This window comes from Bombus vancouverensis, chromosome 12 (assembly GCF_051014615.1).
Source record: "Bombus vancouverensis nearcticus chromosome 12, iyBomVanc1_principal, whole genome shotgun sequence".
NCBI lineage: Eukaryota > Metazoa > Arthropoda > Insecta > Hymenoptera > Apidae > Bombus > Bombus vancouverensis.
In genome coordinates this window covers 11,414,449-11,427,444 of record NC_134922.1, presented here as the reverse complement: position 1 = coordinate 11,427,444, position 12,996 = coordinate 11,414,449, and the positions used below count along the sequence as shown (strand labels likewise).

The window sequence follows — 12,996 nt, the reverse complement described above, 5'->3', positions numbered from 1 at the left end:
AGAATCTCAATTTTGTAACGGGAGAACAGGATAGGAGGTGACACAAGAAATTTACGGGACCTATTTCAGAATTTTGAATCGATTTTGCGATTTTGTATCGGGAAAACAGAGAGGTGGCAGCATTTCAATAATTCTTGGAATTTAGCATCACTTCTCGAAACTTTTCCACTTCATTTTTTAATTTTTTTGAATTTCTGTGGGATTAGATAGGGGAAAGGATAAATAACAAGATTGTAAAACTCATTCAAAATACATTTTGTATAATCATCTTACAATAAATAATCTTATTTCTTATTGTACTATATAATCATTTCCAAGAAGATCTTGTCGCTGGTTACTCTTAGTTGCTACTGATGCTAACTGCTTGTGGTATCCTGATTGTTGTTTCTGCCCCAAAATGATTTTTTTGTAATCAATACAAATACATAAATGTATACTGAAATACTTAGATGTATAATTTTGGAGCTATGTCAATGATTCTATTTCTCTGAGGAGATTATAAATATATCTAAATTAAATTAGTTATTTCAACTAGATAATCTTTTGCAGGAAATAGAATATTTATTAACTATGGTGGCAATACTGGCAATACTGTGATACTGATAACTAAATGTAGATTATCATGAAGTTACCTTTATAATGCAGTATAGATTTTTATGTATATATATTTGTTAATTTATAGCAATAAATATAACTTGAAAGAACGTTACCTCGCATAATTTCTTTTTGAAACTTTTATGCTTACATTTCCTCACTTAATTAAGAATTTAGAGTGGAATGAAGTTGAACGTGTGTTAACAATGTAAACGAATATTTATATTGAAGTACTATATTGAACATACATTTTACACTTTGTTATTGTCTTTTTGGTAATTTATGACTGCCTAAATTATCTGTATACATTTGTATATTACATATAAGTATAGATGTAAAAGATATAATGCAGTGGATGTAATATTATATATAATATCGAACGTATGAGTGAAACATGTTCCTCGTGTCTTATGAAAATTACCCATTAAATTGGGTTATGAAAGTTATAAAACTCAACAAAATTCAAAGGATTCAGTTGACATAAATTAAAATAAGAAAGATGGTTATACCAAAAAATCATTCAATAAGTCGGTCCTCTAGTTGTTTACGAAAATATCGAATACTGTTTGTATTTGGTATTACTGTACTATGTGTACAAATTTATTTAGCTCATATATTCTTCGGTTTGGAAATCCGAAATCGAAAATTTAGTCGGTTGTCTTCAGGGGAAGTAAGTTTTAATATGATTTTTACTATATATAATATAAATATTATTTTTTGGTCGCATTATTAACATTATAATACCAATTATATATATATTTCTTTGCATATAGGACTCATCTCAACCTACAGAAGATGAAGGTTTACCAAAAGGTTTACGTCAATTGAAACTTCCACCTGACAAAATTAGTAATTCAAATAAAATTCTACAATTTCAACGAAACCGTACTACTAGAGTAAAGCTAGATCGTAAATCATTAAATTTTACGCCACCTTGTGAATTTACTGGCAGAGAAGCAGTGAGTGCTGTAACACGTGCACAAAGTCAAGTATGCAAACAACGCATTGTCAATGTGACGTGCCTTAACCAACAAGGATTATTATACCCAGAAAGAATACAGTCTCTGTGCCCTCATTCTCCAGGATTTATAGATAAACCAGTCAGTTTAGGATGTTTTAAAGATGATAAAACATTAAGAATACTTTCTGGTTATTACCATGTTTTTAAAGGGAACAATTCTCCAGAACGCTGTGCTTTTCTGTGTCTTCAGTCAGGATATTTGTATGCTGGTACTGAATATTCGTAAGTTTTTCAAATATTTAAGAAATTAAATGAAAAATTATATCAAGTATCAGTTACTATTCTGAATTGACTACATCAAGATTTAAAATGTATGGTATTTAATTTTAGTGTTGAATGCTTTTGTGGAATGGAAAATCCATCTCAACTAAAACGATTACCAGATTCTAGTTGTAATATGAAATGTTCTGGTAATCCAAAATATTCTTGTGGTGGATATCTAACAATTAATGTATTTTGGACTGGAATTCAGAGTAAGGAAGTAAAGAATTGATATATTTATAGCATATATATTCATTATTGCTTGTAACAATGTAGATTTGTAATAAATCTCATCTTTTGTTTAATAGAATTTAAAGCACAAGAAGCTCGAAATACAAGTATAGATGGCGAAAATGAAAACCCAGTTCGAATAGCATATTTATTAACAGTAAATGGCAGAGCCAGTCGACAAGTAAAACGACTTATCAATATTCTTTATCATCCTTCCCATTTATTTTATATTCATGTCGATGCGGTAATTATATAAGTTTTTTGGTTTTAAGATATTCGAGACAACATTATCAACCGGTAATGCACTATACACGCATGCGTGTACCATCGGTGGATCATGTTGTTGTGAACATGTTAATATGATAGAAGAACATGTTGTAATCCGTGTACTTCCTATTTTCAGCGACAAGATTATCTTTATCGAGAAATGTTAGAAGTGGAAAAATCTTGCAAAATTAATAATATTAAGGTGGCAAGAGGAGAAAATTTAAGACATGCAAGCATTTGGGGAGGTGCAAGTCTTTTAACGACTCTTTTAAAATCTGCACAACAGATGCTTGCACATCATCACCATTGGGATTTTCTTGTAAATCTGTCAGAATCTGATTTTCCTATAAAAAGCAATACGCAATTAACTCAATTTCTTAGCTTGAATAAAGGTATGAATTTTGTAAAATCTCATGGAAGGGAAGTCCAACGATTTATCACCAAACAAGGTTTGGATAAGACTTTTGTAGAATGTGAAACTCGTATGTGGAGAATAGGCGATCGCAAATTACCAGATGGTAAATGTTCTTTCTTTCGTTATATTTGATAATATTTGTAATATTCTCAACTTATTACAAAAAATGTTTTTATAGGTATTCAAATAGATGGTGGTAGTGACTGGGTAGCCTTAAGCAGAGAATTTGTAGAGTATGTTGCTAATCCAAATCCGGATAAATTAGTGACTGATCTCTTAAAAGTATTTAAATATACTTTATTACCCGCTGAATCCTTTTTTCATACAGTTCTACGTAATTCAAAATTTTGCAATACTTACATTGATAATAATTTACATGTTACTAATTGGAAAAGAAAGTTAGGCTGTAAATGTCAGTATAAAGCTGTGGTGGATTGGTGTGGTTGTAGTCCAAATGATTTCAAACTTGAAGACTTTAGCAGAATTCGCAATACAATAGATCGCAATTTGTTTTTCGCACGGAAGTTTGAATCTATTATTGACCAAAGAATCATAGACAGGGTAGAAGAATGGTTATACCCTGAGAATTTAAATAAATCTGTGAATGCGAAAGGTTACGATGCGTACTGGCAAAGTTTATACCATGCAGCAGATTTGAGTCCTTTGAGTGATGATGCACAATTGACTGTTTCAAATTCCTTAGCAAGATTAATTTTTCGTAAACTGAATATAGATTACAAACATATCCGTCTTTTGGAAACAACTGCCTATTTTAAACAAAATCAGTTTGTTGGAATATTAATTCGTGCTGAAGCTACATTACAACAACAAACTGTTCAACAAGAATATTTGGAACAAATAGAAGCTTTGATCTACCTAAGACAGAATTTTTCTACTAGTAGAGAATGGTTGGGAAAGATACAAAGTTTATCTGTTAATACTGATTATGATCAAAAAGAAAAGACATTTAGAAATTTGATGGGAAGTATAGGACCATATTCATATCCAGTTTTATCATACGAATTTGATACTACACTGACCATACCACAAAATCTGTCAATACTATGGGTGGATCCTTATGGTCGATTAGCAGAAGTTAATTATATACAGCTTGAAGAAACGACATTAGTAAATATAAGAAATTTTTAGTTATTGTTTTATATTTAATATCCTATAGATAACTAACGGTTTGGTTATTTTCAGACAGGGTATGTTAAACCACAATTCAATGAACATCTAGTTGTGGGTACTTGGCATCTATTCTTAGTTACTGATTCCTTATTAGTGACAAAAATGAATTTTTTGGTGACTCCTTTAGGATATTGGAAAAATAAAAAGATTGATGCAGAGAGAGCTAAGGAAATAAATAATGCATCTGCCAACAGTTATCATATTACCGAAGAAATGAATAAAAAGTGGTCACATTTATTAAATTCCGTAAATTTTTACGAACGAACTACACATACGACAGATAATGAAATTAAAATTAATTCTAACTTGGATCAATGGATAGACAAGCTAGTACAGGAACATTATGAAATTGATAAAATCTGTAATGCTAATAATGCTAAATTAAAGTTACAAAAGTGTATTAATACTTACTGGAGCTCATTGAGTCCAGATTCAAAGGCTGATATCAATAACCTATGTTAAAACTATCAATTAGTTTACTAAATATGTGCCATTCTCAATATTTTTAAAATTTAACTTATTAAATACTTGTAAAGGTTAATAATCTTTTTAGATATTTTTATATCAAATACATGCTATACATATTCATATGGTCTATTTTAAAAGTATTTTACATCCTGAAATTAAAAAAATGTTAAGCTAATATAAGAAAATTTTTGCCATTCTTTGGATATCCAAAGTTCAATAATCTGATTATTTCACTATAGCAAAATGCCTCTTTTCCTATTATATATTTCTATAAAGTTTTGTTAATTTATATTCACATAATAATGTATATACATATTATGTATAGATTTTCCTTAATTCTTATTTCTGGTAAATTTATATGAAATACAGAAAATTCAAGTTTGTTTCCACACAGAGATATAGAATATTTAGAATTTTTGTTGAAAAAGTAATTAATCTTTATTTGCCATATGATTTTCATTTTACAAATTAATGCATTATGTTTTATATGCTGTAAGTAGAAATTATAATTTCTCAATATACATATTTATACCAAATTTGAATTACATTCCTACAAAATATTGCTACATGTGCCTTCAATTTTGTTAATTCATAGAAGCTTGAAATTTCAATAATAATTGTGCTTGTATATTGCGAAGTGATTTATATTACGATTTTAAAGGATGCCCCTTGTTTTTAAACAAAAAATAAGCTAAAAACATTAGTTTAATTATTGTTGTGTACTCTTCTCTAAAAAGATCAATTTATGAGTATGTTTTATTTTACATGATATTATTACATGTGTATTATGCAATTTATCTGTGCATACGTATGTTCACCATTGATCTGTTAATCTTTTTAAAATGTATAAATGATGGTTAACTAAACAAAAATATTTATGCCACTATCATTTATAAATGTAAATATTTATAAAAATCAAAAAGACGAACTGATTTAAGAATTGTCTTATCACTTAAATTAGTGCAAAATCAAAATATTACAATGTCCTACAGTTAATTATATGATATGACATGACGAGAATTGCACTAATGTATTAAATAATGGTTAATTAGCTAAAATTGGCTACAAAAGATACTTTATTTCCAAACGGAAGTTTTTAAATTGAATAAAATTAGTAAACTTTTCTTCTTAAATATTTCTAAACATCCTGACACCCAATAATTTTATAATAATACTTAATCAATCTTTTATTGCTTCATTATGTTAATGTTTATTTATAAAAATACTTTATTTATAAATAAATAATTTTATATATAATATTGTTATTTACGTTAAGTAAGACTAATAATAGAAAAAGTTATTTAAAATTACATTATTGCTTTTCCTATTAATACATTTACGTATGTCCAGAATTATATTTATATTAAATTTTGTAAACATAAAATAAAGTTATATAGCTTACAATGTATGCATATGTTAGCAGATAATACTTTTTGTATTTATCCACTTAGTAAAAACTCATTAAAAGATATACAAATATCAATTTTAAATTTACCGCTAAAGGAACGTTCAAGCCATCGATTATTGTGAATCTATACATTGTGCATGTGCTCTCTACGATGTGTAAAGTAAATGTGTATACGGTATCAGATGATATGTTTAATACAGTATAATTAGAACCATATTGGAATATTACATCTAAGATGTGACCAGTCGATATAATACAAAAATTATAAGTCTTATAAAAATAACTGGCATTAAAATATTTTATATACAATAATACATTAATACCGTAGCAAGCAAAAATAAATAATTAAGAATTGAAAATTCAAAAAATTCATCAACTCTTAAAAATCATTATAAATTCAATCTCCTCGTATTTTGTATTTGTGGGTTTTATATGCTTAGTTGTTTTTAATAAATTATGAATTCAGATATGATATAACATACCGAATAAGACTAATAAACTGAATACAAAGAAGTTAGTTTCTGTGATCGCAGTGTTTAATATTCATAACATAATGTATTAACAATTGTTTAAATAACAAAAGGGTGCCTTATTTGAAATTAGAAAATTTTATAAATACTATGCCATACAAGTATAATATCTCTTTAATACTTCTACATGAAAAGAAAATAGTATAAATATTAATGGGATTAAGAAGCATTATATGCCAAATGATAATTATAAATAGTATTACTAAATAGTATAATTACCTTTTTGTACAGAATATTTATTAAATATATTTAATTTGACATAATAGCATTGTCAATTCGAAATAGAACTAAATAACAAGATTTAACATAACCACAAGTAATGTTATATAAATAGAACCATGAAAATGTATAGACTAATGCATCATCAAAGATATGTTTTTCAAAATCAAAAACTTTTACCTCTCACATATACCTGTATGCGATTTCAAATACAAGAAGGGAAAAAGATAGAAAAACATAGAATATCTAACATCAAAAATTATTGGTTTGATAAATATATAAATTATATTAAGAATTATGAACAAGTACTGGAAAAGAATTTTCCAAAGACAATGCATGTATATCGTATATTTAGTATTGGTACCAAAGATTTTATTCAAGATGTAAAAAAATTTCTTCTGGTAATGAAAAAGCAAAATATTGATGGAGATAGTAATTTAATTGCAGATGAATTAAGGTTGAACTATACAATGCGTAAAGATTTAATAAAGATATTTCCTGTTTTATTAATATCTGCCATTCCTTTTACAAATTACATCATCTTTCCATTAGCATATTATTTTCCAAGATATCTTTTAACTTCTCATTATTGGACGTTACAACAAAAACTGGATTTTATGCTACTGGATCATAAGAAAAGATTAAAACACAACAGACCATTGTTTAGGTGCATGCAAGCAGAGCTTAACAATATTAAAAATGAAACACTGAAATTAAAATGGAGTGGTATTATTGCATGTCTTGGTAGTGGTACACATCCTAATGTGAAAGATATTATTGCCTGTTCTGAATTATTTGCGGGTCCACCATATTCATTAAATAGTCTTAACAGAAAACATACAGTATGTTAAATTTAATATTTAATTTAAATTAATATTGTTTTTATATATTATTCAATTATATTTTAGTAAATTAATTTCACATCTATAACAATTTTTTGAGAGTAAAATCTTTTATAAATATTAATATAATCCTGAATTACATTTTAGAAAGAATTACTTGGTATATATAATATATCTACTTGGACGCTTTTTAAAAGAAAAAAATTAACAGAACGGGCTATGTTAATAAAACGAATGGATCAAGCAATACAAAAAGAAGGTGGACCTACTACAATGTCGAATGATGCAATACGTTGGGTGTGCATAAAATAATATTCCAATATCTTTGATATTTTTTATACTATTTATTCGATGATTTCTTTACATATTATACTATATTTATTACATATATTCAAATTATAAAATATTTTAGGCACTTTCATTTAGGGGTGTAAGTCCTGCAACTATGTCCTTAGAAAGTATGAGAAATTGGCTAGAACAATGGTTCATAATATCAAATACAGTCGATGAAAACACAGTTTCATTGTTGTTACATAGCCCAATACTGCTGGCATACAATCATCCTACTAACTGGATCCTTTTGTACACTTAAAACAACATTATCAAATATTTGTTCTTTTTATTGTAAAAAAATGTATAAGAATTGTAACAATACAAAGTTTAAATATTTGTGTTTGGATTGTTTGTATAGCATATATGTAAATAAATAAATTGTACATTATGCGCTGTACAAATATATCTATGTCAGAAGAATACAAAAATGTACATTTTCTATAGTATTATATAAATATTTTATCGTATTTTCAGAAAATTTTCTTTTTTATATAGCTAGCAATAGCTCTCTTTTTTATTTTTTGTAAAGAGAATTGTTATTTTAGGAAAACAAAGCAAGAATAACATGTACATAAAATAAAATAATTATAACTTGTACATAGATGACATACTTTCATTTTACATATACATTACAAAATATAATTGCCATTTTTTGTGTATAGCTGAATATAATATAATACAAATGTAACTCTTTTATTAGCTACAAGTATAAATTTTTTCGGTTGTTAAAGATAAATTATTTTGTTAAATCACACAAACATGATACGTCATTTGAAATAAATGATTACTAAAACCATAAAAAGTATCGAAAGAATTTTACCAATAATTACATTCTTTTGCATTAATCAATAGGTATATAAGCAGGTAAAACACCAATTGGAGGACGTTTCAATACTTTTGGATCAGAAACGGTTTCTAATTCATCACTATTTTCATTTATTTCCGAATTTGTATTATTATTAGACATTTCAATTGATGTATTAGAAGGAACTGCAGAGTCTATATTTTTCATAAGATTAATTTTTCTCATAATGTTTTCTTTTTTTTTATCAAGAGATTTATTTAAAGCAGGTGCTTGTTCATAATATCTAAGTCTGTTTTCAGCAGATAAAGTATCTTTTGTAACAGTTGTTACTGTTTGACCAGAATGCATGTTGTATTTTCTTTTTAAATGGTTTTGATTCTTAGAAGATGATTGTATTTTATGTGGGTAAGGACAATACTCACCTTTACTGCATTTCTCTGTTTTCTCAAACTCTGGACATAGATTTTCATGGCGCTGCTTACACTGTAAAAGAAGAAACTTCCAGCTCTTTGAAAAATGTTGTCTTATATGTGTTATTAATACATTAATTATATACATAAATATTTCCCCACTAATAAAACTAATTGTCAAGATATCAGTATTTCATTTAAAAATTAATCAATAAATGAGTAATTATTTATAAACTATAAACATATAAATTATTATTAAATATAGAAAAAAATAAGTGTAGAAAAAATAAATTATAATATGTTAAAAAGATATCTAAGATTCTTCTAAATACATAAAATTTGCATTAAAATTTAATTAAGATTTAATAAATTTCAGTATATTTTACTGATAGGTACTTATGAAAATTACTGTAAAAATATTTATATAATACTTTATTTATATAAGTAATAAAAATTGTCTAATCTTTTATTAATCCTTTGGAGACAAATTTTCCATAATACTAGTACATATGAGTACACATAAGTACAAAAGAGAAGGTTATAAAGGTTTAATAGAAGATAGTAAATATTTTAGTTCAAAAAATAAAAAATATCGCACTTACCTCACTACCTTTGGCACAATATCCTTGCAAGAAATCTATACAAATTGGAGTACTGGAAGAAACTTTAATGTGACGATAAGGGCAAGCATCCCGGGTACAGCAACCTTCCAAGAAGTATTTACAAGTTGGCATTTTTTCTGGACCTACATCGTGAGATAATGGACATTTATCCAACAAACAATTTCCTTGAAGAAATCTAAAAAGATATTTTCTCTATTAAACAATGTGCTTTTTTATATATCATATAGATACAAAATGTTACTTTACTTTTTACAAAGAGAAATTTGTTTCTTGTCATGACGCTTTACACAAATCCCTTTTTCATGATTTGAACAATATCCAAATTTTTGAAATATTAAACATGGTTGGTTATTTTTTTGCATTTTGTTGCGTAATATTTGTATACTCTTTTGTTTGACTTTATTGCTACAAAGAGAAAAGATAAACAAAATGATTATATGGCTTCTAATAGTATTATATTATATAATGATGTAATAAAAAAGAATTTAATATGAAAAAGATTAAAAAATATAATATGTATAGAATTATAAACAAAGCAATAAGGAAATGTGAATTTAAATGTTAAGAGAGATATAATTAGTGAAATAAGACTATGAAGTTAAAGATAACCATATACCTTATATTATTTTTATAACTTATTTTTTGTGACATATTAGATGGGGATTTAATTGCATTTGTTGAATTCAATATTTTTTTACTTGAACTACTTGGAGTTTCTTTCATAGATTTTACTCTACATAATTTTTTCCCATTGGTAGCTATTATAAATTTGTCAACTTTAAGGTTTATTGCCCGTTTTTCTGAAATTAAAATGTAGACAATATGAAAATCTGTTCTATATTCGTTTCTACAATTTTATGTAATATAGTATTATCACTTACTTTTTATTCCATAACTTTTACGTACTAAATGATTCTTGGAACATTTATAAACAATTCCTCCAATCGTAATTAGTTCCATTTTATTATTTCTGTAAAATTTTTCATAAAAAAATTATTATTATCAATTTAATTTTTAGGATAAAATTATAGAAGCTATCTAAAACTTAAAAAAATGTTATATTTTTTATACTCACATTTTAGATACACATACAGTCTTTTCTTGACCAAGGCTTGCATGTTCTCTTGCATTTGTAGTTTTTGATGCTGTTCGATCTATTCTGTATTTATTAATTTTAGGTTTTATAACTGGTGATTTTACTAAGTTAATATCTTCATTAATTGACTGTTGCAAAATATTTGCTATCTTTGTTTTCATAACTTTTTGAGGTGCAGGTTTCACATTTTTTACTATTGAATTTGAGGTTCTTTTGGTCTTACATGGTTCTATTTGAGAAGTACTAAAGGATTTTCTTGACCCTCGCCTTACACGCAAAAGTTTCCTTTGTGATAAAACTACAATACTAGAATTGTTCACTTTCTTTTGATTATGAATAACTTTTGGAGAATTTGTATTCTTAACAAGTTTTAATCTTGAACAAACAGGATAGGTAATATTTTGTATTACTTTTTCTTTATGTTCTGCCGGTTTAAATTGTACAGAGGAAGACAACTTTTTGATTAATTTTGGATTAACATGTACTGATTTTTGTATAGAATTTGTACTTGTTATATTTACAGAATTACTTTGCACGCCTTCATTGGAATTAATATTTTTCATCATTGTTGGATTAACATGTACTAAAGATCTCTTATGTAATTTTGGATTAACATATATTTGGCGATTGAAGTTTGGATTAATATATACATTAGTACTTGTTGATACATTGCATGATGTGCTACTAGATGTTCTGGGCAATTGTTGGGACATATGAAGTAAATTTATACACTTCTCAGATTTTGCAGAATTCAAAGGTTGGTTCATAATAGGTTTATCTACACAGCACAATTTATCTGATGATTTCTTCTTATGATTTTCTATTAAATCTAAAAATAATACATCATAAACATATAAATACAAAATAGCTTGACATGTGTGTGCGCGCACGTGTGTAGATTCAGAATATTGTTGAATTATAATATATATTATTGAATTATATTAATATATTATAGAAGTTATAGATCATGAATTATAATTTACACATACGTATTTATTATTAGAATCACAATGATATAAATGTTGAGATTAATAAAGAAGTATTATAAAAATTGAAAATATAGATACGTTAATTTGTGGCATATGAGTTAAGGCATTTTAAATATATCAATATTAAAATATATCAATATTTAAATATAAATATATCAATATAATATATATCAATATATCAATATTTGTTGTTAGCGAAAAGTTCATAATTTGTTGTTTTTTTATTATTGTTTTGTTTTGTTTCCATATTTCGCCCTGATACTTATACAAGTATGGTTAATGAAATGACATAATTAACAGCATGATTTTATCTTTTGTTAAATTTATTTTAGATATGATAAAACGTTTATTTGCTACTATAGTTAGAACTGTACAAAATCGTAAACTTACGTGTTAAATAGTGTATTTCCTTGATTAAACTTCCATCCATATTTAGTAGCATAAAATGTTATTTTTTATTACTCAATAAATGAAGGGAAAGAGATTAAAGATAACAACTTCGCAGCATAAGAGATTATTTTATAAATCAGTATATGTATTTCACAAATTACAATACGTTGATGTTCCTTATGCCATAAAAATAAACTATTTAAAGATAGATGTCGTTTTCTGAAAATTACAAACACTAGCGCTATATGTGCACGATAAGTGAACTATTTTCTATTATGGTTAAATAGCGGGATATTTTAACTTATAATTTTTGATTTTGTGACTATAATTATTACATCAAGAATGTAAACAATGTTTTAATGTTTGCAATTTAAAAAAATAAAAATATGTGATTTTATAAAGGTTGGATATAATATTAATGTAACTATCAAGAAAGAATTCAAGTTAACAAATATAAAATTCTGTAAATTACCTGAAAGTTGCATTTTATGTTCATTTTTATTACTTCTGATTTACAAAAGCTGTAGGTACGTTTAATAATCAGAGAGGAAGTTTCTTCTATTTTCATTCGATCACAGATTATTTAGCAACGTTACTATAATTTCTAGTTTTCTTTCATAAATAATGTTAAGCGATGGGGAGTGAAGATCATCCCGGTCTATAGTCAATCAGTCATCGCGTACTTGACAGTAGCTTTGTTTACCTAATGTGTATAGGGTACTTATAGCCTAATTTACATACGTGTTTATATGCAACGTGAATCCGAACCTGTTTTAATTTTTAATATTATTCAGTGAACGTGTAATAAATTTAGATAATTTCTGTTTAAATAATTCGCGCTTTTTCATAAATGTTTCTCTTAACTTACACGCAAACGCAGGAGATATTGATCTGTGTCCATGA

The 12,996-nt window shown here is 26.3% G+C and overlaps 3 protein-coding genes across 3 annotated transcripts; 2 read left to right on the top strand and 1 right to left on the bottom strand.

Annotated features, from left to right (window-relative positions):
* Positions 1-684: 684 nt before the first annotated feature.
* oxt (Xylosyltransferase oxt) lies at positions 685-4,568 on the top strand. The gene is made up of 7 exons (XM_033330689.2): positions 685-1,264; positions 1,368-1,837; positions 1,946-2,088; positions 2,185-2,351; positions 2,511-2,892; positions 2,968-3,917; positions 3,993-4,568. Exons 1-7 carry the CDS (start codon positions 1,094-1,096, stop codon positions 4,440-4,442), a joined length of 2,733 nt encoding a protein of 910 aa, XP_033186580.1. The 5' UTR covers positions 685-1,093; the 3' UTR covers positions 4,443-4,568.
* A 1,941-nt stretch (positions 4,569-6,509) lies between these two features.
* Positions 6,510-8,185, top strand: LOC117155108 (LETM1 domain-containing protein 1). Its single transcript, XM_033330691.2, has 3 exons — positions 6,510-7,447; positions 7,595-7,744; positions 7,860-8,185. Exons 1-3 carry the CDS (start codon positions 6,725-6,727, stop codon positions 8,037-8,039), a joined length of 1,053 nt encoding a protein of 350 aa, XP_033186582.1. The 5' UTR covers positions 6,510-6,724; the 3' UTR covers positions 8,040-8,185.
* ZC3H3 (zinc finger CCCH domain-containing protein 3) lies at positions 7,772-12,283 on the bottom strand. Its single transcript, XM_033330690.2, has 7 exons — positions 12,094-12,283; positions 10,694-11,543; positions 10,500-10,588; positions 10,235-10,418; positions 9,865-10,023; positions 9,598-9,793; positions 7,772-9,068 (listed from the first exon to the last, which is right to left on the bottom strand). The coding sequence occupies exons 1-7, from the start codon at positions 12,143-12,145 to the stop codon at positions 8,622-8,624; spliced, it is 1,977 nt and encodes a 658-aa protein (XP_033186581.1). The 5' UTR covers positions 12,146-12,283; the 3' UTR covers positions 7,772-8,621.
* Between the last annotated feature and the right edge of the window lie 713 nt (positions 12,284-12,996).